This window comes from Oratosquilla oratoria, chromosome 5 (genome assembly GCF_046742065.1).
Source record: "Oratosquilla oratoria isolate Oo_2021 chromosome 5, ASM4674206v1, whole genome shotgun sequence".
Classification (NCBI taxonomy): domain Eukaryota; kingdom Metazoa; phylum Arthropoda; class Malacostraca; order Stomatopoda; family Squillidae; genus Oratosquilla; species Oratosquilla oratoria.
Genome location: NC_134781.1, coordinates 16,087,770 through 16,114,102, shown reverse-complemented (window position 1 = coordinate 16,114,102; position 26,333 = coordinate 16,087,770). Strand labels below are relative to the sequence as shown.

At 41.2% G+C, this 26,333-nt stretch overlaps 2 protein-coding genes across 4 annotated transcripts; both read left to right on the top strand.

The window, feature by feature from the left end:
* Positions 1 to 41: 41 nt before the first annotated feature.
* Positions 42 to 25,066, top strand: LOC143025379 (uncharacterized). Of its 3 annotated transcripts, XM_076184932.1 has the most exons (7): positions 43 to 233; positions 3,345 to 3,488; positions 3,774 to 3,878; positions 5,808 to 5,978; positions 10,524 to 11,803; positions 15,755 to 15,949; positions 21,591 to 25,066. In XM_076184932.1, exons 1-6 carry the CDS (start codon positions 174 to 176, stop codon positions 15,927 to 15,929), a joined length of 1,935 nt encoding a protein of 644 aa, XP_076041047.1. In that variant the 5' UTR covers positions 43 to 173; the 3' UTR covers positions 15,930 to 15,949; positions 21,591 to 25,066. The 3 variants fall into 3 exon arrangements, with proteins under 3 accessions (XP_076041048.1, XP_076041047.1, XP_076041046.1); XM_076184931.1 differs by lacking the exon at positions 21,591 to 25,066 and having other exon boundaries at positions 15,755 to 18,373; XM_076184933.1 differs by lacking the exons at positions 3,774 to 3,878; positions 21,591 to 25,066 and having other exon boundaries at positions 42 to 233; positions 15,755 to 18,373.
* On the top strand, positions 18,869 to 19,854 carry LOC143025679 (uncharacterized). Its single transcript, XM_076185679.1, has 3 exons — positions 18,869 to 19,211; positions 19,365 to 19,500; positions 19,695 to 19,854. The coding sequence occupies exons 1-3, from the start codon at positions 18,869 to 18,871 to the stop codon at positions 19,852 to 19,854; spliced, it is 639 nt and encodes a 212-aa protein (XP_076041794.1).
* Positions 25,067 to 26,333: the final 1,267 nt, after the last annotated feature.

Sequence of the window (26,333 nt, the reverse complement as noted above, 5' to 3'; positions counted from 1 at the left end):
TTGAGAAATGCTTCATTTTGTGAAAACAAATTCCCATTCTCAACGCCCAATCCAGTTGCTTGCTGACGTCGTACGGATTGGATGTTCTAAATCGAGTGAATTCGATTGATCACATAAATACATTTAATTGCAATTATCCAGTAATGCGCATGTATAATCACAACTAAACAACCATGAATTTCGAGTATCTGTTAGAGTTAGCCAAACAGAATGAGGGCCAGGCGAAATCCAAGGTAAGAATTGACATCTTGAGATAGCTAAGGTAATAAACGGGAGTGCTGCAATTTCTATGGCAGAGCACTGAAATACAAATAAAAGTATTTGTTGATATGCATATGCAACAGGTTTTATGTCAATGCCGATTTGATTGATGTACATGACAATATCTTTTCCGATATGTTGTAAAAGGCGGTCTATTTTTGTACACAAAGTCTGGTCCTGGAGATGAAATGTCAGTCAGTTCCAAAATAATGCAGCCTTAGAATTTCTACCAATAGAGGTTCAAATAGGTTTCATATTAGGAAAATATTTATCACCCAAGATAGTTTTCTTCATGAAATACATCATATTGCACCTATACAGCAATTTTTCATTGATAGGTAACTGATACAATTTACTCCTTGTAACCTAAATTATGTAATAAAATTTGGTATGTTTTTGGAAGTACACACCTACACGGTATAGCATTAGTTCATTTATAGCTTTTAGCAACTTTTTCTTGTATTGATTTCTGCTAAGAATAACGTATATTATGTTGATGTATTATAATTTACAAAATTATTATTTAATTTTCTATTGCTATATTGCATAGGTGTGCACTTGTAAAAATTTACCTAAAATTTTACCATGGAAAAAGAAAATCCCAAATAAATGTTATTTGTAGTTTTAGAGCTCATCCCATTTTCTGTTTACTCAACTCTGCCCACAACACTAAGTAACCTTGTCCACAAAAACCCAGTTGGCTCAAGACACAGCACATCCACAGCAAGGCCGCGTCATTAAATTGACGACCCATGCCCCCCCCCCCTCTTCATCCCCTCGTGCAGAAAAGGAGAAGATGGGGAGATCTGAGATACCTCGGGACAGGAAAATTTTAATGAGAAAAAAACAAAACTATTAAGGGGACTTGTAGCGAAACAGCACTAGCAACAAAGAAAATGTAGAGGACAAAGTGAAAGAAATAGAACAAAATTTAAAGGACTCGCATGAAAAAGAGAGACTGAATAAAAAGTAGTAAATGCCATAAAAAAGACCCAAGTACTAAAAGAGGGACTGATCACCCCAATATTTAACAGTGGCTCATGAGGTGTAGTGACAAATTACAGGCCCATTTGCCTCACTTCCTACATCATCCAAGTGTTCAAGAGGGCTGTCAGGAAGTCACTGGTGAAATTTCTGGAGAGCATCGACCAGTTAAATCCAGGGCAACACAGGTTTCGGAAGGGGAGGTCATGCCAACCACAACTCCTAGGCCACCACACAAAAATGAATGATTAGAGCAGGGAGAGGAATGGGGACATAGTGTACATAGACTTTACAAAAGCATTCTATGAAGTGGATCATGGCATACTCCTATACAAACTGGAAAACGGGAATCACTGGTAGAGTAGGAGTCTGGATAAATTGATTCCTACATTAAAGAGAACAAACAGTGGTTGTTGAAGGCACAAGGTCAAGAAAAACATCAGTGATCAGTGGGGTACCTCAAGGTTCAGTGCTAGGACCACTTTTATTTCTGATAATGAATGACATCGACCTAAAGGTAATCTCCTCTCGAGTCTTGTCATTGGCTGATGACACCAGAATTTCAAAATCGATAGAGACAAGGGAGGGCTCAGTGATATTACAAAATGACATGGAGACAATACATAGCTGGGCAAGTGAAAATAGTATGGCCTCCAACAACAACAAAATTGAAGTAATAAAATACAGCATGAACACCTGAAAGAATATGATACACAGTGGGCGAAGACAAAATAGAGGAAAAGGAAGTGCTCAGGGACCTTGGAGTTATGGTGAATAATAATTGTAGCATTGAGGCACACATAAACCTCACTGCCAAGGTGGCAAGAAAAATGAGCAGCTGGATCCTTCACACATTCAAGACCAGAACACCATCCTCCTGTGGAAGACCTTTGTAGTATCAAAAATGGAATGCAACAAAGTAAATGAGATATAGGAAATGGAGCAGGCACAGATGGAAAATTCTCAAGGGCTCTGTACCAAACATATTGCAAAGTGAAGGGGAGGGCATCAAAGGCCAACTCCACCCCAGGTTTGGTAGAATCTGGTGTAGAATGTCATTGATAAGTAGTCCTCAGAGGGTCAGGACAATCCAGGTAGAGAGCTTCAAAAGTATTGGCCCCAGGTTTTTCAACTGTCTTCCAAAGGACATCCAAGACCTCTCAGGTGTCAGCACTGAAGTTTTCAAGAGGGGGCTGGACAAGTTCTTGTCTGACATACCAGATGAGCCTCCAGTCTCATATGGCCCAAGCTTGAGGGGAGTAGTTGTATCCAACAGCATCTCTGATCAGCTCCAATACATTAAGATTGGGCAGAGATGTGGAAGTGGCATGTCCCCAGACTGGCTGTGATGGATCCATCTAAAGCTATGACAAGACAAGAAAGGGGCTATAAAGTTGGATAGAGTGAGAAACAAAGAGGTGAGGAGGAGAGTAGGGGTGAAAAGGGAGATAGGGTTGATGAAAGAGTTGGAATGGTTTGGGCATCAAGCCCTTCGCTTTCACCTGGAGGTACAGTACTGAGGGGCTGATATTCATTGTCTGGACTGGGCCCAAGATCTCTCAGTTCCACCTATATTTCTAAGCTGACAGCTGCTTTCATCCTACAACTTTCAGCTAGTGGCATAGAAACATTGCCACACTAATGCAACAGACAACCATCCAAAATTTCTTCTCGGGGGCTGACACTTGCCAGCCATTGTGGGGTGGTAGCTTCCCAGTAATTGAATCTCAATTTTTTTTTTTATTATTACATTATTATTAATTTCCTTGGTGGGTAACTGCAAATGGTGGCCATAGGTGGATGTCAGAGACCAAACTCTCTTTTAGCCAGCCACCTCCAAAACTCATTTACTTTATTTCTGTCAAGAGAACTGTGACAGTAGGTGACCCCACTCCTGTTAGTATACACCAGCAACAAAGAAACATTCCCACAGGAAAGCAATACAGTCCAACGTTTCTACCCAGAGAGATCTATTGGGGGGTCAAAGGACCATTGCCACCCTCAGAAAAGTTGCAAGTTTGCAGTCAGGGAAGCTTGATGCAACAATTATTATTTCATATGTAATGTGTTTAGTTTGTAATTGAACCAATAATTTTCAGAAGCAAACGGGTTTCTCCACCAAATTATCTGCCCCAAAGAAACTTAATCGTCCTGCACCAAAAGGAACTGCAATCAAAGCCTTTCTTGCCAAACAGGAAGAGGAGAAAAAACAGAAAGAAGAAGAAGAGAGAAAGAAGAAAAAGGTATTGTGTAACAAGTTGAGGGTAACTTGGATCCTTATACTAAGTTCATAAATTAGAACTGTTCAAGTACACTAACCCATTGTTTCCAGTATTATCATGACTAATATTTTTGTAGTTTGGATATAAAAGTCTTGACAGTTTTGAAATGTGTGATTAACATCTGTTGCTAAGCATTTATGAAGGTGCAAATATTTGAGTTCATTCATGCATGATCATTCTTCAGACAGGATTGGATTTATTAGTTTTGTGTTTGTGGTGAGCCTTGTGGCATCCCTTTCCTTGCAGAACCTTTTAACTCTACGTGCCCAGGACCGCAAATCCAATAAGAGAGTAAAGGCCATGATCAATAGGACCAAGGGGGCTTGTAAAGCTGTTTTGGATGATGCCAAGGTATTTTACAACTATTCATATTAAGGAAATGAGGCTTGCAACTCATTAAAAATATATGCTGTGGTTTAATACATAATAGTAATAATCAATCAATCCATTGCCCCTACCCTCTTGCAGAAGGCTTATGACCTTCAGGTAACTGATGACAGCCTCTGGATAGGGCCATAAGTCACTCGGGAAGATATATTGTGTTCTCATCTTGGGATTGTTAATGTAGGGTATTGTAATATGAGATGTTATGTTGGCTCTGTGTGGTGGTTGCATTTGGTGTTGTTTGAACCTGTGGCCAAGTCTGCTCTTGTCTGTTCTGTGTTGGTACAGTTTTAATGCCGGATGGTGTCAGGTGTGGGGTTTCTTCTTTGTCTTCTATGGGGCCCATGTCTGGGGGTTGCTAGAGTACAGTAAGTCCTCGTTATACGGTACATATGCGTTCCTGAAAACCTTACCGCAAATTGAAATTACTGTATACCGAACCCATCATCACATGTAATAATAGGATATGGCAGACATACCATCTCCCTGCTCTTTCCTCTTCAAAATATCTAGCGGATACCGTATATGTGAATTTTTCTTGCCATAAATAGAATTGAGGGTAATAATTACCAAATACTGTAACTGTGAATTTACCGGATAAAGAATTACCGTATAAGGAAATTAAGAGAGGAGGGAGAGGTGAATCAAGAAGATAAGAAAAGGTAAAAGGTACAGATGGAGGGATGATAATGGAAGAGACAACAGTAAGAGGAAGATGGGCAAATTATCTCAGGGAATTGATAAATGTGAAGGAAGATAGGGAGTGAAAGGTAGTTGCAGTGGGAAGTGCTTAGAAAATGAGGGATGAATGAGGAAAATGGAGGAGAAATAAGGAAAGATGAGGTGAAAGCAGTTATTAAAATGATGAGAACAGATAAGGACCCTGAGTTGGATGAGTGTCATGCAGATTGCCTAAAGAAGGGAGGTACAGTGATGGTGGACTGGCTGGTGAGGTTATTTAATGTTTGTCTAAAAGAGGGTAGAGTGCTGGACTGGAGGAGTGCCTGTATAGTTTCACTTAACAAGGGAAAAGGGGACAAATGTGAGTAGTAGTTTCAGAGGGATTCATCTGTTGAGTGTAGTTGGGAAGGCTTATAGGAGGGTTTAGATTGAGAGGATTAGGAGAGGAACAGAGGAAGTCATTGGTAAGGAACAGTGTGGGTTTAGGAAAGGTAGGGGTTGTGTGGATCAAATTTTTGTGGTGAGACAGATATGTGAGAAAGCTTTGGGAAAAGGTAATAATGTTTTTTGGGTCTTTATGGATTTGGAGAAGGCTTATGACAGGGTAGACAGGAAGGCACTGTGGGAGGTATTGCAGATATAAGGGATTGGATGAAAGGTGTTGAAAGCAGTTAAGAGTTTTTACAATAGTAGAACCTGTGTTAAAATTAGAAATGGAGAGAGTGGTTTGAGGTAAAGGTGGGACTTTGCCCAGGATATGTTATGTTTTTCCCCCTTGTCAGGGGGGAAAAAGCCATTGGTATGTGTATGTGTGAAGGCACAATCATATAACAAAGTATAGTACATAGTCATGACAAAATAGTGGTAGCTGACCCAATAGGTTATGCCTCACTGGCATACAGGGAAAGACAGACATGATGATACCTAGTAGGATATGCATTGACTCCTCATATGCCACATAAAACAAAAGCTGCATGTCTTGTGGCAGAATAGTATTCATCTTCTTTGAATTCACATATGAATATAGTATATGGTTATGCATTTTTGTAGCACTACATATTAAATATATGTATATGTGTGTGTATATATATATATATGTGTGTGTGCGTGTGTGTGTGTAAATGCAAATATAAAAAAAAAAAAATTAACTACAGAATAGGATGTATTCTAAATATTGTTATGAAATGTTACAAGGTTATTTTTTGCATGGTACAGGATCTGAGTACGTCCCATGCTGAACCCCAGTGTGATGAAGATGACTATGGCTATGAGTCTGCAATGAGTCAGGCTATTTTCAGCAAGCTGGCTAATGACTATGCTGCTATACCTGAAGATGAAAGACTCAAGTTTGTGAAGAAAGAAAAGGGGAGCATAAGTGATATCAAGGTTTGTGTTTATACTTTTTTGTGAGTTACTGTCAGAAATTGAATATTCAGACAATTTAGTGTACCCCATCTGGGGTATTGGCTGCATGTTATTGTGGTAGAGTAGCATGCAGTTGATACTTTAGGGTCTATATGGGGCAGCCCTACAGACCAGAGTCACACATCATTTTGTCTGTGATAGAGGAAAACTCTGTTCATAGAGAAATGATGACACTTTTATACTACAACTGTCCCTCTGTTATGCTGTTCCCCAACCCCTTGTTACTGTCCTGTACCATTTATCTTAATATTCATTTCCTTTTTTCACCTACCCTGTGTGGGGGAAGAGAATGCTACCACCAAGTCTTCCCACTTGAGTCGTAAGAGGCGACAAAACATGGGACAGGGGATGGGATTAGGAGTCCTGCTACCTGTAGCCCCAAAGGGGACATTCCTAAAAAAAAGTAAAGGCATAAGAGGGTCTGGGAGTTTTCCAACCAGTACCCTAAGGTTTGGGTCTTTTAATGTGTGTGGATGTGGTGGATGTGGATGTGGATGTGGTGCGAGAGGTAAATGCTAGGGTAGTGAGTCAGGGATTGGAGATGGTTAAAGAAAATGGAGAAAAGTGGGAGGTGAGCCAGCTGTTGTTTGCTGACGACACTGCGCTTGTGGCAGGGTCAGAGGAGGGATTGAGGAAGCTGGTGGCAGAGTTTGGGAGAGTATGTGATAGAAGAAAGCTAAAGATAAATGTGGGTAAAAGTAAGGTGATGAGATGTACAAGGGGTGAAAGTGGCAGTAGACTGGAAGTGAACATTAAGGGAGAGCGACTGGAGGAAGTGGATAGTTTTAGATACTTGGGTGCAAGTGTAGCAGGAAAAGGTGGAGTGAAGGTGGAGGTAGAATGTAGATTGAGAGAAGCGAGTAAATGCCTTGGTGGTTTAAAGAGTGTAATGAGAAACAGACATTTGGGAATGGATGCGAAGAGGAGACTGTATGAAGGAGTGATTGTGCCAACAGCACTGTATGGGGCAGAAACGTGGAACATAAGAGAAGAAGAGAGAAGGAGTTTGAATGTGTTTGAGATGAGGTGTCTGAGAAGTATGGTGGGGGTTACTAGGCTAGATAGAGTGAGAAATGAGGAGGTGAGGAGGAGAACAGGGGTGAAAAAGGATTTGGGAGAGAGGGTTGATGAAAGAATATTAGGATGGTTTGGACACATGGAAAGAATGAGTGACGAAAGACTAGTAAAAGAGGTATGGAAGGCAGATGTGGAGGGAGTGAACATGAGGGGACGTCCTAGGATGAGGTGGATGGATGGGGTGAAGGGGGCTTTGGGGAAGAGGGGAATGTCTGTTGAGGAAGGAAGGGAGAGGACGGAAGACAGAGGTGAGTGGAGAATGGTTGTATATGGATGATGTTGTGTGACGACATGAGGAGGAATAGGTGGGGGGTGGGGGGTGGGGTAGTATGTGTGAGTAAATTTTGACGCAGCCCGAAGGGATTTCTCCCCGTCCTCTCCTTATATGCAAAGGGGGACGGAGAGGGGGGGTCGCCGATTAAATGAAGCGGCCTTGCTGTGGATGTACTGTGTCTTGCGACACTGCTTCTGACCCAGGGCGGTGGGCAGGGTTCAGGGATGACCCGTCATCCAGGAGGTGCTCAGATGAGAGGAAGGGTGGGAGGGGTGTGGAGTGTATTTAGGGATGAAATGGGTGGGAGTGTTTTTATGCCTTTCCTTTTGTGGCTACCTCCCTTGGAAGGGGGAAAAAGCCTTGGTATATGTATGTATGTATGGATATAGTACAGATGAGAGTAAAAGGGAAGAGATAGGCAGTATGTTTGTGAGAAGAAAGATGGATGTGCTGGAATGGAGAAGGGTTGTGTATGGATGATGCTGTGATGCATGATGGGGAGTGGGTGGGTGATGGGGGGGTGAGGAAGTATGTATGAGAAAAAATTTGACGCAGCCTGAGAGGATTTCTCCCCGTCGTCTCCTTTTCTGCATGAGGGGACGGAGAGGGGGGGGGGTCGCCAGATTTATGAAGCGGCCTTGCTGTGAATGTGCCGTGTCTTGCAACACTGCTTCTGACCCAGGGCAGTGGACAGGATGTAGGGATGGCCCGTCATCCAGGAGGTGCCAAGATAAGAGGGAGGGAGAAGGGTGGAGGGGAGTGGAATATATAGGAAATGGAATGGGTGGGAGTGGTTTCTATGCCTTTTTCTTTTAGGTTACCCCCCATGTAGGGGGAAAAAGCCTTTGGTATATGTATGTATATATATATATAATATATATATATATATTATATATATATATATATATATATATATATATACTAACGGCTTTTTCCCTTGTACAAGGGAGGTGGCCAAAAAATCAAAGCCATAAATCCATTCCCACATATTTCATCCCCACATGCTCCATTCCCATTCACCACCCTACCCTCCTCTTCTTGGCTCCTCCTGGATGACAGGTCATCCCTGCATACTGTCCACTGCCCTGGGTCAGAAGCAGTGTTGCAAGACACAGCACATCCACAGCAAGGCCACTTCATTTAATTGGCAATTCCACCCCCGTCCCCTCATGCAGAAAAAGAGAAGAAGGGAAGAAATCCATTTGGGCTGCATCGAAATATCATTGACATGTACTCCCTTACTCCCCCATCCCCCACCCACTCCCATGCATCACAGCAACATCCATACACAACCATTCTTCACTCACCTCTGTGTTCAGTCTTCTCCCTTCCTTCCTCAATAGACATTCCCCTTCTTTCCCAGTGTCCATTTTACCCCATCCATCTATCTCATACTTGGTTGCCCCCTCATCTTCAATCCTTCCTCCTCTGCCTTCTGCACCTCTTTTACTAATCTTTCTTCACTCATTCTTTCCATGTGTCCAAACCATCCCAATACTCTTTCATCAACCATATCTCTCAATTCTCTTTCCACTCCATATATAAAAACCATGAGATTTTTTCCCCTTAGAAGTGAGGTAGCCAAGTCAAATGCACATAGGCTACCTACTCCCACCCATTCCACTCCCGTGCACCACCCTTTCCCCCCTCTCATCTTAGCTCCTCATGGATGATGGGTCATCCCTGTATCCTGCCCACTGCCTTGGGTTATAAGCAGTGTAGCAAGACAAAGTACATCTGCAGCAAGGCTGCTTCACTAAGTCAGCAACCCCCCCCTCTCTCTCTCTCTCTCTCTGTCCCCTCATGCAGAAAAAGAGAAGACAGGAAGAAACCCTTTCAGGCTGTTTCAAAATGTCATTCACACATAACCACCCCTATTCATCCATCCCCTGTCTCTCCCTTCCTTGCATAACAGTATCATCTTTACACAGTCACTCTCCACTCATTCCTATCTCCTGCCCCTCCCGTCCTTGCCCACTGGACATTCCCTTCTTGATCAATGTCCCCTTCACTCCATCCATCCTTCCACATCTCTTTTACTAATCTTTCATCACTCAATCTTTTCATGTGTCCAAACCATACCAATAGTCTTTCATCAGCCCTATTTGTCACCTTTTCCACTCCTGCTCTCCTCCTCACCTCCTTGTTTCTCACTATCCAACCTAGTAACCCTTACCATACTTCTCAGACATATCATCCCAAACACATTTAAACTTTTCCTCTCTGCCTCTCTTAAAATCTGTCTCTGCCCCATACAAAGCCATTGGCACAATCACCCCTTCATACAATCTCTCTTTGCATCCATTCCCAGATGCCTATTTCTCATGACACTTTTTAATCCTGCAAGGCATTAACTTGCTTCTCTCAATCTACAATTTACCTCCACCTCCACTCCTCCCTTTCCTGCCACATGCAACCCCAAATACTTAAAGCCATTTCCTCCGGCCTCCCTCCTTTTAGATTTCCAAATCACTGCCATCCTCTTCCCATGTACATCTCATCTCCTTGGTTTTTCCCACCTTTATCCTTAACTTTCTCCTCATGCATACCTTCCCAAACTCCATCACTAACTCCCTAAATCCCTCCTCTGACCCTGCCACAAGCACAGTGTCGTCAGCAAACAAGAACAGGCTCACCTCCCACTTTTCTTCATTTTCTTTAACCATCTCCTGTCCCCTGCCTGTTACCCTTGATTTTACCTCACTACCCCATCTATGTACATATTGAACAGCCACAGGGATATGACACATCCCTAAAGCAGTCCTAACTTTACCTCAAACCACTTGCTATCTCTATTTACCATTCTAACACAGGCTCTACTACATACATACATATACCAAAGGCTTTTTCCCCCTTACACGGGGGGTAGCCAAAAAGAAAAAGGCATAGAAACCACTCCCACCCATTCCATTTCTTACATATTCCACTCCCCTCCACCCTCCTCCCTCCCTCTTATCTTGGCACCACCTGGATGATGGGTCATCCTTGAATCCTGACCACTGCCCCAAACAGCTTTCCCTAATCCCATATATCTGCAAAACCTCCCACAGTGCCTTCCTGTCTAGCATATAGAGTAGACTTGTGATTAATACAAAATGTATAATTCTTTGATATATACTGTAATGATGTATTTGAATTTGATCTTTTTATTCCAGAATCGAGTAATAAATTCATTAAAGAAAGAAGAAGAGGAAGAAATGGGGCCCAGGAAAAGAAAACGGAAACGAAAGAGTGATTTCGAAGGACAAGAATTCATCAATGATGGGGATGAATATGATGATTGTGAAGATCTTTTATCATCTTCAAAAGAGAAAGCTAATGAAAACACTCCCAAACTACCAGTAAATTTCAATGTTACAAATTACAAGAGTGACAAATATGAGAACTTCAAGTATGACAAGACAAAGCATAAGAAGAAAGATAAACATCGAGATAAAGAGGAAAGGCATAGGGAAAAAGAAGAGCGACATAGGGAAAGAGAGGAGCGACATAGGGAGAAAGAGAGTAGGCATAAAGAGAAAGAAGAGAAAGAAGAGAAATCTGAAAAGCATAAAGAAAACAAAGAAAGGAAGTTTATCAAGCCCAAAAATAAATCACAAGCTCCTCCTCCCATGAGTTTTGAGCAGTTGTTGAAGATGGCTCAAACTAAAAAACTTTCAATGGGAGATGACCTTGTATCTTTACAACCAGAAAAGGCAGTGGAGAAAAACAAAGACAAGAAAAATGAATCAGACCGGCCTTTGACAGCTAAAGAGAAAGAGGAACAGGAAGAAGAAAGGTTAAGAAAACTGAGGAGAATGGGAAAACTACCACCACTTCAATCAAAGGATGAAAAAGTCAACAAAGGTAAAGAAAAGATTAGTAAGCTAGAGGCTGCATTGACCAAAGACAAAGGAAATCAGGACAATAACAAAGCCTTTAAAAATGGAGACAAGTTATCCAAAATGCAAGCACCAGAGTCTAGTTCAAAAAATGATAAAACAAAGCTTCCAGAAAAAGAAGTAGTAAAAGAAGAACCAAAGACAGTTGACAGGTCCAAATATTTTGCAGCAACTGGCAGCCAGAAGCCAAAACCACGGGTTGATAACGCACCTCAGCAATCATCCAAAGGTGTTGGTAAAATGCCTCCACCAATGATGAAGGCTCCAAAGCATAAAGAACCAGAGCCATTAAAATCTTCTTCCAAAGGACCTTCCAGATCTAGAGACTTTCCACCTAAGCCGGTTAAACAGTTTCCTCCACCAGATGTCCGAAGGAAAGGTCCTCCACCAGACATCAGGAGAGGTCCATCATCAGCCTCTGCCTATGGAAGAAGAATTGAAAGTGATGATGAGGAGGAGGATGACATGGATGACTTCATTGATGATGATGAATTGGATGATAGCTACTCTTCGGAAATTGCCAAGATTTTTGGATACGACAGATCAAAGTTCAGGTGAGTCAGGGAATCTTTCTTTGTCTTGCAATGAAAATTCGTTTCAGGTAGAATTTTATGATTTTGCATAGTATTATGAGTCCGTATAAAGAAAAGTAACTGCATAATAACATGCAGACAATGCTTTAGGGATTGTTTTGTTTATGTTAAGAGACTTGGAATTTAAAAGAGGCAGAGAGGCAAAGTAAATGTGTTTGAGATGAAGTGTCTGAGAAGTATGGTGGGGGTTACAAGGTTGGATAGAGTGAGAAATGAGGAGGTGATGAGGAGAGCAGGGATAGAAAGTAAAAAGGGGAGCTAGCAGATAGGGCTGCTGAACTATTATTAGGATGGTTTGATTACATGAAAAGAGTAAGTGAAGAAAGATGGGCATAATGAGTGTAGAAAGCAAAGGTGGATGGAGTGAACTTGAGCAGACAACCAGAAATGAGATAGGTGAATGGGGTGAAAGGTGCTGTGAACAAAAGGGGAATGTCTGTCGATCAGGGAAAGGAGAAAACAGGATAAGTGTGAGGGGGAGAACGGTTGTGTATGGATGATATTTTGATGCAACACAAAGGGATTCTCCGTCTTCTCTATTTTCTGCATGAGGGGATAAGGAGGGAGGGTTGCCATGTACATGAAGGAGCTGCCCTGTTGTGGATGTGTTGTGTTTTGCTGCATCGCTTTTGACCTGGGTAGTGGGCAAGAGACAGGGATGATATTTCACCCATGAGCTAAGATGAGAGGAAAACGGGGATAGTGAATGGGAATGGATGACCTTGACTGGCTACCTCCCATATAAGGATGAAGAGGACCTTTGGATAAGATAGAGAATTAGAATCTTTGTTCATAGAGGAATTATAATTCTTTTGTACTGCAGCTGTCCCTCCTTTATCCCCTCTGTAACTACATCTTTTGGATATCCCAAGTCGTAAGAGGGTGTCAGAGGAGAACTCCAGCCAGAAGCCTAATAATAGGGTCATTAAATGTGCATGGTTGTGGTACAGATAAAAGTAAAAGTAAAGAGATTGGTAGTTTGTGAGAAGGAAGATGAATGAGATAGCAAATGAAACTACCATTATTCCCTACCATATATATCCTTCCCATCTGAAGTATTAGTTCCATGTTATTGTATGGTAGAATCTGCTCAGTAGCATTCAGCTGATACTTTAGGGTCTGTATGGGGTGCCCTTATAGACCAGACCTGCACATAACTTTGTCTGTGATCGAGGAATTATATACTCATAGAGAAATTGTGCTACTTTATTGCACTGCAACTGACCCTCTGTTATGCTGTCCGCCCACTATTAATACTGTCGCGTATGACTTCCCTGAATATAGATTTCCAATTCTGCCTACCCCCCTCCTTTGTGACAGGAGGAAGAAAGAATACCATCACTGAGTTTTCCTACTTGGGTTGTAAAAGGCAGCCAAAATGGGACGGAGTGATGGGACTAGGCACTCTGCTCTCTGTAATCCTAACAGGTACATATCTACAAGAAGTCAAGGCACAAGAGGGTTTGGGAGGAGTTTTTCAACCAGAACCCAAAGGTTTGGGTCTTTTAACCACTTCCATACGGTGACGCCTACGTAGGCGGCATGAGGAGCAAGTGGGTACTCGATGTTGCCGACGTCGCCATCTTGATTATATTTATTGTAGTCGTACCTACGTAATTTTCATTCTCTCTAAACTGGCTTCATCAGTTTTCTATGGTTATAGAAATACACGGGTGAAAGAGAACGAACGATTGAGCACTGACTTTATTTTTTATAATGCGATTATTATGACGCAACATCGCACGTCAGAGAGCTAATGCTGCCAGACGTGCGATGTGCCCTGTAGTGAAGAGGTTAATTTGCATGGGTGTTGTAAAAGGGAAGAGATAGGCAGTATGTTCATGAGAAGGAAGATGGATATTGAGTTTAGGAGAGTAGTAGGGAGGGTGTTAGAAGTGAGGAGAGGACAAGGGAGGGAAGGGGTGGCTGTGCTAGTAAGTGAAGAGATAGGTAAGCATGTGGTGGAGTGGAAGGAGGTTTCTTCAAGGTTAATGTGGATGAAGGTGAAACTGGGAAGGGAGATGTGAGTCTTTGTAAGTGCATATGGGCATGGTAGTGAGAAGAGTGTAGAGAGAAGGGAGGCTTTTCGGAAAGATTTGAATGTGTGCTTAGAGAGTTTTGAGAGGAATGTCAATGTAGTGGTTTTGGAAGTTCTTAACCCCTTCCATACAGTGCTGCATACGTAGGCGGCATGAGGAGCAAGTGGATATGCGAGGCTGCCATATCGGCGTCTTGATTATATTTATTGTAGTTGCCCCTGCGTAATGACATACTCTCTAAACTGTCTTCATCACATTTTCTATGGTTATCAAAATTCACGGGTGAAAGAGAGAATGATCGATATAAGCGGTGACTATATTTTATGATGCAAGTATTATTTCGACACATCGTACGTCTGGCAGCTAATGCTGCCCACAAGATTTTGGCCCGTACTGAAGAGGTTAATGATAGAGTAGGGGGGTGATCCAATAGATGGAGTTGTTGGGAAGTGTGGAGTGTCCAGTAAAAGTCATAGTAGAGAGTTAATGGTGGAAAAGTTTTTAGAATTGATGACAACTAACAGCATTTAGGAAAAAAGTCAAACATAAGTACACATGGGAGAGGGTGGTGGATGAAAGGTTGTTGATAAGGGTTTAATGGTATCCAGGAGAAGAATAGGAAGAGTTTTGGATGCCCATGTTCTTAGGGGAGTGGGGAATATCAGGTAATGTTATGGTGGAAGGTAAATTGAGACTGGAGGATAGGTGGAGAAAGAGGAAAAGGACAGAAGGTAAGGAGGTGCTAAGAGTAAACTGTTTAAATGAGGAGTACAAGAAGCTGAGAGAAGTGTAGGAGGTGGTTATGGATAGGGTAGGGGTAGGTGTGGAAGAGGAATGGGGGTGTTTTAAGGAGGAAGGAACATGGTGTGCAAAGATATGTGGAACAAGGAGGATAGGAGGGAATAGAAGGAAGTGTAGTGAGTGGTGGGATGAAGAAGGCAGTAGAATAGAAGAAGCAAACATTCAGGGACTGATTACAAAGTAGGATGAAAGAAATATATGAGAGGTACAAAGAAAATAGAGAAGCAAAACATGAGATAAAGGTATCAACTTAATCTACATCTTTGATTTCCAAATATTATATGTAGATTTTAGATTTGAACTCGTATTGTTTGAGCTTGGGCTATATCACCTTCTAAGCTATTCCACATATTTATAAATTTGTATGGAAAACTATATTTCTTCACATCCTTTCGACATGTGGTCTTTCTTAATTTACTTCCATGACCTCTTAAAGCCCTCCATTGGTGTATGTAAGAGACCCCCCCCTTTTCTCTCTCTCTCTCTCTCTCTCTTCTGTGTGTGTGTGTGTGGTGACCTCCTCCTCCTCCTCCTCCTCCTCCTCTTCCTCCACAACCACCACCATCACCCCATATCCAACATGGATATAAAGAGGGTCACTCCACCAATGCATTGCTCACAAACCTCACTGCTTCACTCACGGCTTCAGCAAGTAAGTACTATCAGAAAGAACTGTAATGGTAGCAAGACAGTCCCCAGATACCTCCTATAGAAAAAAATTCTAGAAACTGACAAACATTGTGGGGCTGAAAGTTTCCTGTTTGTGAAACTTGATGTAATAATTATTGTAACATAGGGGCAAGACTATAAAATTCCAAATCTGTTTTGAAATATAGTAATGGAACATTTGGAATTGGTGGCTAACAATCACGGCATCACCCAAGGTATTTGGTTTCCAATCTTGGCGTTCAGTGTTTCATTTTAGTCCTTTTTGGTCTGGATTCATGATACAAAATAATTTTTGGTTGAATATATCATCGCTTATAGTAATCATAACTCATGCACAGCCGTGGACTCTAATCTATTTATTTTTTTATTTATATATTTATGTACATTTCATTTACTTTTTCAGAGATGACGATGATGACGTAGATGATATGGAAGTGTCATACAGCCAAATGCAAAAAGAAGAGAGAATATCTGCTAAGATCGGATTGCAGGAAGATTTAGAAGACATGAGAAGGGAGGAAGAGGAAAGGAAAAGGAAGATAATAAGGAAGAAGCAGATGGGAAAGATGAGGAGATAAGGAATATGAGAGAATTAGAGGTTGTGATAGCCAGAATTTGGTTTTGACATTATTTAATATAAATGAGATAGGATGGATATAATTTATATTTAACAAAAATTTAATGACACTATTAAATTAGGGCTTTGTTAGCCTCATATATCGAAGAAATCTCAAAAACCTACATGAATTTATATTTGTTATTCTTTTGTTGCCTAATTTGTGTGGTTTTCTATATGCCTTACAATTTGCCTTTTTTAGGGAAATGTTTAAAGGATTTCATTACCCAGACAAACATGTCTCCCTTGTTAAAAGCTATAGTATTGTATTATACATTAAATGTATACAGATATATTTCTAATATAGAGAATATTATTTGTCACAAAGAAGTGATTTATTGCAAATGTGGTGTAGATGTTGCATCCAAGGTAGATTATATTGAGCACTTTCATACTACAACTTTGTGTTAATACAAGTGCGATTATTGGACTGCCATGTATTAAACAAATGTAAGGAAGAAAAATCATAGCTCTATGAGTAGGAATCAAGAAACAGGAAAGTAAAATACATAAAATGAATTCCTAAGTCATATGTAATTTATTCATTTTTCAACTCAGACGCCATTGCCTGCAGAGTACTAGGTATGATTGAAGGACCAAGGATTCCCTAGGGGGCTAAACCTTCCTCCAAACCTTTCTTAGTGAAGGAAGAACAACTGCTGTCTCACTACCTCCTTGTAGTGCCCCCTAGGATCACTTCCCACTAGAGAAGTTAATGCTAAATGTGAGGCAGGGACAGGGACTGACAGTATACAGTACTCAGTTATGGTAAAAAAAATTCTCTATGTAGTAGTAACTATTCCTGTAGTGGGGTATTGACTGTATTACTTGCATAGTAGAATGCAGCCAATGCTTTAGGGACTGTTTTGAGGTATGGACTAGAAATACAAAAGCCACACATAATTTGTCTATGTTAAAGTAAAATATCTACCCCTAGAGAAATTTTACTACTTTTGTACTATGACTAACCCTCCTTTATGCTGTTCCTTTAAAACTGTCATTTACCATTTTTTTTTTTAAGTATACTTTTTGTTTTCCCATGTGTCCCCTGTGGTAGGAGAAGAAAAGAATTCTGCTGCTGTGATTCTTGTGCAATTCATAAAAGGTGACAAAGTGGGACAGTGATGGGACTAGGAGGAGAATTCCAACTAGAATCTTAAAATTTGGGTCATTAAATGTGCGTGGTTGCAGTACAAATGAAAGTAAAATGGAAGAGATAGGTAGTATGTTTTTGAGAATGAAGATGGATATGTTCATTAAGTGAAACTAAGCTGAAAGGGAGGGGTGATTTTGAGAACTCAGGAGTGTGGAAGGGAGAGTGTTGGGAATGAGGAGGGGGCAAGGGAGGGAAGAAGTATCTCTGTTGGTAAATGATGAGAGAAAAAAGTGTCTGGTGGAGTGGAGGGAAGTATCTTCAAGGTTAATGTGGGTGAAATTGAAACTGATAGATTTAGGTTTTTGTAAGTGCATATGGACCTGGTAGTGAGAAGAGTGAAGAGGATAGGGAGGCTTTTTGGATAGATTTAAATGAGTGCTTTTATGGGGAAAATGTCAATGTAGTAGTGTTGGGAGATCTCAATGCTAGAGTAGATGAGCCAGTAGATGGAGTAGTAGAAAATTTTAAAGTGCCAAATAGATATTATAGTGGAAATGTGTTTAGAAAGAGAATTGGTGATAGCAAACAATTTTTAAGAAGAGAGTCAAGCATACATGGGAAATGTTGGTGGATGAGGTGGTAGGTAAGGAATTTATAGACTATGTAGCGGTATCCAAAGGAAAAACAAGAAGAGTTTCGCATGTCCATGTCCATAGGGGAGAAAGTGGGAGAGTGTCTGGTAAATTTTTGGTATAAGGGAAATTGATAGTGGATAATAAGTAGAGAAAGAGGAAAAGGTCAGAAGGTAGAGAGGTGCTCAGAGTAAACAATGTGAAAGAAGGAATACCAAGAGAAGTGTGGGAGATGGTGAAGGATAGAGTAGAGGTAGGAGTAGAAGAGGAATGAATTTGTTTCAAGGAAGAAGTGACAAGATATGCAAAGATGATATGTATAATAATGAGGATGGGAGGGAATAGAGGGAAGGATAGTGAGTGGTGGGATGTTGAGATGAAGGTGGTAGAAGAGAATAAAATAAAGGAGATTAAATAAGAGAGCAGATATAGAATGGGGTTGGAGAGTACTGTATGACAAAAAAAAATTGAAAAGAATTAAAAGATGTTTTGGAAGGAAGTTACGAAAGAAAAAGGTAAAAGACGCAGATAGAAGTGATGGTGGTAAGATGAAGATGGGTAGATTATTTTAGAGAGCTGTTGAATGTGGAAGAGGTTAGGGAGGGATTGATTGTGGCAGTGGGAGGAGCTATAAAAATGACTGATAGGAAAGGAAAATAAAAGAGGTATAGGAAAATATGAGATACAAGGAGCTTTGAAAATCATGAGAGCTGGTAGGGAACCTGGGTTGGATGGGTGTCATGAGGAGTGTCTGAGAAAGTGAGGTTATTTAATATAAGTCTGAAGGAGGGAAGGGTAATGGAGGACTGGAGGAGTGCCTTTGTATTTCCATGTTACAAAGGAATAGGGAAAAAATGCAAATGTAGTGGTTTTAGAGGGATCAATTTGTTGAGCAGTTGGAAAGTTATAGGAGTGTTTTAGTTGAGAGGATTATGAGAGAACAGGAAATAATTAGTGAGTAGCAGAGTGGGTTTAAGGAAAATAGAGGATGAATTGATAAAATTGTGGTAAGGCAGGTTTGCGAGAAGTTTTGGCAAAAGGTAAGGATGTGTTTTGAGCCTTTTTGTATTTGAAGAAGGGTTATGATAGGGTAGCTTGGAAGGTATTACTGATATATGGGATTGGGGGAAAGTTGTTAAGGACAGTACAGATTTTTTTTACAAGAATAGATTTATGGGTGACTCTTCAAACAGACAGCTTCCCTTCTTTGGTGTTCAGGTGGCAGTTCCTTATATACCAATAGGCAAATCTCCACCCTCTCTGACAGAGGTCAAAGAGGCTGCAAGTAAGTTTAAGGGTAGGAAGGGAGCTGGCATCTGCACCATCAGTGCGGAGTTACTGAAAGCTGGAAGTGAGGCCATGATCTGCTGTTTGCATGCAGTACTCTCTGCTATCTGGCAGTCTGGTACCATTCCCTCTGACTGGAAAAAGGGTCTGGTCATCCCTATCTGGAAGGAGAAAGGGGGACAGAAGGACTGCAACAACTACTGCAGCATTACACCATTCAGTGTACCAGGTAAGGTAGCTTGCCCCTTTCTTGCTGACATAGGTTTGTTTACTTCAGTTAAAGTCCAAGAGGCCTGAACAATCTGGGTTCACGCCAGATAAGTCAACAACTGATTGGATCCTAGAGCTTCATATTCTTGTGGAGCACCAACATGAGTTGCAGCATATGTTGATCTTAAGAAGGGGTTTAACTTGGTACATCATGGAATACTCTGGGATCTTGTGCAGATCCATAAAATTCCTGCAAGGATTATTGCCTTGATATGTGGCTTATACTCTGTGGCAGAGAGTGCTGTAAAGTATGGAAGAAGCATGTGTAGCTTCTTTCTACTTTTATTCTGGAGCGAGACAAGGATGTCTCCTTATCCCAACATTTTCCACCACCTGTACAGACTGTGTATTGGACAACGTTGTCATTGCTGTTGTAGAGCATCTATTGGCAACACCAAGGTCACTGACCTTGTATTTGCTGATGATGGTGTCCTTTTTGCAGAGTCATTGGAGGTCTTGGTTGCAGCCCTCGATTTACTGCACAGGGAGGCAAGTCTGCTATGACTTCAGGTCCCCAAGAGTTTGGAAGTTTACTGGATGACATAGTTCATTCTGTCCATGCATATGACAAGGACATTGAGGTCTTGGGAAGGTTTACATAACTTGATAGTGTAGTGCATAACAGGGGTGGGTCATGTCAGGAAGTACTTTGAAGCATTGGCATTGTCTATGGTGTTGTGGATTGTTCAGCCAGGAGGACTAAGATTTGAATCTTCAAGTCATTTGTGCTCCCTGTCTTGCTGTACAGCTGTGAGACGTGGATATTGAGTGCTGACTTGAAGAGATGTATCAATGTCTTTGGTACCGAGCGCCTATGGAGAATCATGAGGTATTGTTGGAATGACTTAATATCAGACCAGAGACTGTAGTGTGAGAATCAGTTAAGGCCAGTTACCAGCATAATTTATGAATGCCAATTCTGTCTATATGAGCATGTGGCACATTTCTCTGATGTTGATCCTGCACACAGGGTGAAGAAAGATTAGCAAAAGGAGTGTGGAAGGCAGAGTTGGATGGAGTGAACTTGAGGAAACAACCAAAAATGAGATAAATGGATGGGGTGAAAGTGGCTTTGAGCAAGAGGTTGAACTGGGAGGGGAGAAGGCAGGGGATAGGAGTGATTAGAGAATGATTATATATGGATGATATTTTGATGCAGCCTGAAGAGATTTTTCCCCATCTTCTCTATTTTCTGTATATTGGGACAAGGAGGGAGGGTTGATATGTAAATAAAGGGGCCCTACTGTGGATGTACTGTCTCTTGTTGCATTGCTTCTGACCTAGGCAGGGATGATCCCTCATCCATGAGGAGCATGAGAGGGAAACAAGGGTGATGAATGGAAGTGGCTGCATACCTTAGCTGGCCTTCTCCGTTATAAAGGGGAAGAGGACCTTGGTATAAAAATAGATAGTAGTAGCTTAATTTTTTTCCATTACTAATACAGTCCTCTAATGGTATGTGACAGTGGGGCATTGTAAGCTCAGCAATCTGCACCTCCACCCCCCACCCCCCATACTGGGACTGAGAGGTCAGTACAGCTTGGCAGCAACCTGCACAACTGAGAGAAGGATACAAAAAAAAAAAAAAAAGTGCCTTAAACATAGCCTCCTTACTCAAATCTGGCTAGGGAGCTACCCCAGCAGAGTTACCCTTATTGCAGCAAGAACAACAATGAAAAAGACTGTTAGGAAGAGTGTCCTTACTACTTCCCTCCTCACCTCTGCTCCTTTCCTTGCCTCTTCTCTGCCTGTCCCACAACCTTGCTGATCCGCAAGAGATCCGATGAGGACATGCTTGCGCCACCAAGCCACATGACTCAACCAAAGCTTCCTTGATGCCCGTGGGTGGGACAAAGCCTCCTTGAGGAAACATGTGTACAGTACCAACATCAGCCAGCAATGACTAACCTGCACCTCAGCTAGCCACGTGAGGATGCACAATGAATTCATTGAGGAACACATGCTCCAATACCTAGCAAGTCACTGGCATGAGAACATTTTGCATCTGACTTCCCACGCATCACATTTTGACCTAACACCGATTAGGAGAATGGGTCATGACCTGCCCATGTATATAAAGGCTGGACAAATGCTGAAGATTCAGATTGCCTCATAGCATCCTACTGTGACCCTGGTTCATTGTCTAATTATTTTTTCACCTCTCCCCCCCCCCCTTCCTCCACCACAAGCAGGCCAAGTTGGGACACGACTTGATACACACAGTCGTCACCTCCCTCATTGTCTCTCCCCCCTTTTTTTCTTGCACTTAAAGCAAGCTATCATTATATGGCTCCCATCATTTGTCTCTAAATAAAAAAAAAAATATTATCTCCATCAGGGTTTGTCTTCAAACCAGCCTAATGGTTGGCTGCCCAATGTTTGGGTCCCCCAATCCCCAGCTCTACTACTCAACTACCACCAGATTGACAGCCACCACTTGATCTGCCAGAACGTCTGCCACTGCTGCCTGCCACTCAATTGCTGCAGTCACCACTTGACTACTGCCAGCTCAACTGTCGCTACTTGGTCTGCCAGATCGTTTGCCTGCAGCTCAACTGATACCAGTTCGACTGCCACCACTTGACCTGCCAGGTCATCTATTGCCGACTGCCAGCTTGCATACCCACCACCTTGACTGCCAAGTCTGCCGCATGCCAGCTTGTCTGCTGACTACCTACACTCGCTTACCACAGATATATTTGTAGCCTACCGCCCCTAGATCATTTAGCAATCTAGAGCTGTGAATATCCCCACCTTGACCCACACACATGTTTGACGGAGATAAAAATGTCCCACACCTTGACTCCGGTAAAGCTAATGACTATCAACCTCAACTGTCAAGTCCACGATGCCCTGGGTGGCCAAATCCCCCACCTGCTAACCATGACCATTATCAAGTGTCCATCTCTTCTGGGAGATGTTGCTGCCATGCTCCAATGCCACAATTCAATGTGATCCCTATCTTGATTATTTCTAATCGAGGCTCCACATGACTTCGCTTCTGGCCTCGACTTCTGTGGGTGCATGTTAGGAAGACTGTCCTCACTACTCCTTCCCTCCTCACCTCTCCTCCCTTCCTCGCCTCTTCTCTGCCTGTCCCACAACCTTACTGACCCGCAAGAGATCCCATGAGGACATGCTTGCGTAACTTGACCAAAGCTTCCTAAAAGCCCACAGGTGGGACAAAGCCTCCTTGAGGAAACACCTGTGCAGTACCAGCATCAGCCAGCAATGACTAACCTGCACCTTGGCCAGCCACGTGAAGATACAAAATAAATTCGTTGAGGAACACACACCCCAATACCTAGTGAGTCACCAGCATGAGAATATTTTGCATCTGACTTCCCATGCATCACACATTGACCTCATGCCAATTAGGAGCATGGGTCATGACCTGCCCATGTACAGTATATAAAGGCTGGACAAACACCAAAGATTCAGATCGCCACAGAGCTCCCTACTGTGAGCCTGGTTCATTGTCTTGTTGCTTTTTCACCTATTCCCCCCTCCCTCACAAGCAGACTAAGTTGGAACATTACTTGATACACACAGTTGTCACCTTCCTCGTCATCTCTCCCCTCCCTTTTCTTGCACTTAAAGCTAGCTATCATGATTTGGCGCCCAACACTCATCTCTAAATAAACAAATATTCTCCATCAGAGTTTGCCTTCAAACCAGCATAACTAAGGTAATAAAACAAGGAAGGAGCAGCAGCTCTCCAAATCCAAAGCTTCCTCTATTGCATCTTTGCCCTGTTCCATGACACCTACCAAAGAATTGAGTGAAGAGACTTCCCTCCAAAGGCAAGAACAATCTACTTTGACAGGGCAGTGGCAGTTGTCCACCTCCCTCACAAAGGGAAATTATTGCCACTGTTGATTAAACTGCAAGACACCAGAAGCAGAACAACTGATCATCAATGTCAGTTTGTTTCCATAGGTCTCTTGCAGGGGACCCATTATGCCTAAGTAACCAGCAACAGTCACCAGACAGGCCTATATGTCACTCAAGAAAGAAATGTATTGTTATCTAGGGATAATTAGTGTGGGGCAGTTTAGGATATATTCAGTGTCCCCTGTGTGACAGCTGGAAGTTTTCCAAGAAAAGCATTGACTGCCTCTTTGCAGCTTATACATAGTTTTCCTTGTAGCTGCTTGTTCAGCATATTTAGTTTTTTTTTAATATATCTGAAAGGTAGAAAATGTCAAATTTAGCAACCATGATTTCTTGTCCAAACTCTGTGCCAGACATAATTCACCACTTTACCATCTAACCTCTGTACAAGTTTTTAAACTTATTAGCACAAAAATGATGGAAAAGACAATCTTGAAGTGGATTTGACTTGAAATGGTTGACAACTTTTATTACATTGTCAAAAAAATTGTCAATTGTTCACTCATTTTTTTTTTTTTGCAACTAAATGTTGTTGATGAACCACACAGTGTATGCAAAATACATTTAGGCCAGTATTTTGAATATGATTTAAAGCTCCTGTATCTACCTACCATAGCAGCATCACCATAAGTTACACATACTAAGATGTTACCCATAGTAATATATATATGTATATACATATATATATATACTGTATGTGGATGGGAAGAGGAAAAACTGAAGTCTTATTCTTGATTAGTTTTGCTACAAGCTTTTTCTTTTGAAAAAGATTGTAGCGAAACTAATCAAGAATAAAACTTGAAATAAGACTTCAACTTCTCAGTGTCTCAAACACACACATATATATATATATACATATATATATATATATATACATATATGTATATATATATTCTGATATTTAACTTATGCCATAAGAATGGCATAATATTCGGTAAGGGTTTCACCAATCTGTAATACTAAATAATTTGTAAAAGTGCAACTAATTGATTTTCAATATCCCCTACCATTTCATTGATTCGTTTTGATACTGTATTGTTGTTTAACAGAATAGTAATTTGTTGGGGACTTGCATAACAGTAGAAATTGCCATGGATATTGAAGGCAAAATCAAATCTTTGCCAATAGTATGTGGTTTTCCATTTTTAACTTGTAGTTTTTGTTGGATAGGTCAATTTTATAAGATATAATTAAACCTTAGTCTTTTTTATCCTGCCACTTGCTCCATAATGTAAGAGTATTTCTTCTGTGGAAATTGTTGCACATTTTTCTAATTGTCTTTTCTTTGTGGACAAGATGCAGGGATGACCCATCATCCAGGAGGTGCCAAGATAAGAGGGAGGGGAGTGGAGTGTGATAGGGATGGAATGGGTGGGAGTGGTTTTTATAACTGTTTTTTTTGGCTACCTCCTTTATAAGGGGGAAAAAAGCCTTTGGTATATGTATGTATGTCTTTTCTTTGTGCTTACTCTCCAGATGATGTTTAAGCTTGGGTGCATGTTATCATTAGAAAGTTCTGTCATACATAAGTGACACATTTGCTTCAGACCTTGTAGGTCATATGTGTCAAACATTTTAAGCTTCTTTTACTTAAAAGTAATTGATGCACTCTAAGAGAGGTTTGGGTAGACTTTGTGTACCCCAACCTAGAGAAGGCATTTGATAAAGTACCTCACAGTCAACATAACTTATGTGGAAATTGGAGAATGTTGGAGGACAGAGAGGCAAACTACTAGAATGGATGAAAGACTTTGAAGGAAAGATACATGAGGACAGTAGTAAAGTTGTGGTAATAGTTGTTACGGGAATAGCATTGTTTACTTGAGCTACGGCAATTTCCCGTAAGCTTGTTTAATTTTCGAACCTGAAACCTTTCCTGTAACTTTGTACCATACTATCGTAATTTTAATTAATATATTATAAAACTCCCCTCCCTCTTTATTATTTTTTAAGCCTATGTTGTAATTTTGATTAACAAATCGGGAACTTTGAGAACTTACTTAAAGTATTAGTTGTCCCATGGCTTTGAAGCCGTTTTACGAGCTCGTAAGAATTCCAGCCGAACGAGACTACGTTTTGTTAACTGAACGTCAGACAAGCTTCAACTCTGGTACCAGAAGGACAAATAAACCTCGGCAAGGGAATTCTACTGTTAGATCAAAGCCTCAAGAATAAACTCTCAGTTCCGACGATTGTTAGAGAACTCAACCAGGTAAGTTCTCTAACGTTCTCAGTTTGAAGTAATTTAATTACAACATCATAGGTCTTCTCTAACAATCCGAATTCTCGGGTTTAGTTTCTTAGCTCGGAATTTGAGCATTTACGTAAATATTTAAATTTAACTTTAGTAGTCGATTTCGACATTGAATTATTACCCCCTTTGTGTCGTAAGCCGCTATGTAAGCGCTAATTAAAATTACAATAGTGTGTGGTTACGAAGTCCAGTTTCCTGTTCTTTATACCGAGTTTGTTTGGTTTTATTAATTTCGTTCGAGGACCTTATTAATTTTCGGGATTTTTTTTTTTTTTATTTTTTTTTGCCGGCTTTGGTACCTTGTCTTTCACGTGAATATTAGGAAATTTTCGAATAGTTCTCTATTCTTGGTGGCCTCTATTGTTATATTGTGGTTTCTTTGATTTGTTGCCTTTATCCAATTCAAGCTCGTATCTAAATCAAATTAATGATTTTTACTTAATTTCTAGCTTCGTTGTGCTTAGTCTATAAGACGGTTTTTGGCACGACTATTTTGCTCGTATATTTGTGACGAATTGTTTGGGTTGGCGTCGTTATGGCTAGCCACGATAAGACATTGTCCGATTCGGAAGTTTTGCAAAAACTCCGAAGACAGAGAGCTCATAAAAAGGGGGCTTATCTCTAAGGACTTTAAGGGTCTTAATGCTCAACCTGACTCTTTATCTATTTCCGTCCTTGGCGATATGTTAATTCAGATTGAGAATTTCCTCTCAAAAACACAAGATTTTGACGAGGAAATTCAAGAATTGCTCGCCGAAGAAGAAAAGGACGAGGATATGGAGAAATCCAGAGCTTACTGCCTGTCCGTTCTTCTTGAATTGTCTCCTTATAAGGAACGGAGACATGAGTTAAGGGGAGTTCTTGAATCTAAAATAGGTGAAAAACTTTTAATCCCTCTAGAGCTTCATGCTGAGTTGAGTTCCAGTCTTGAGG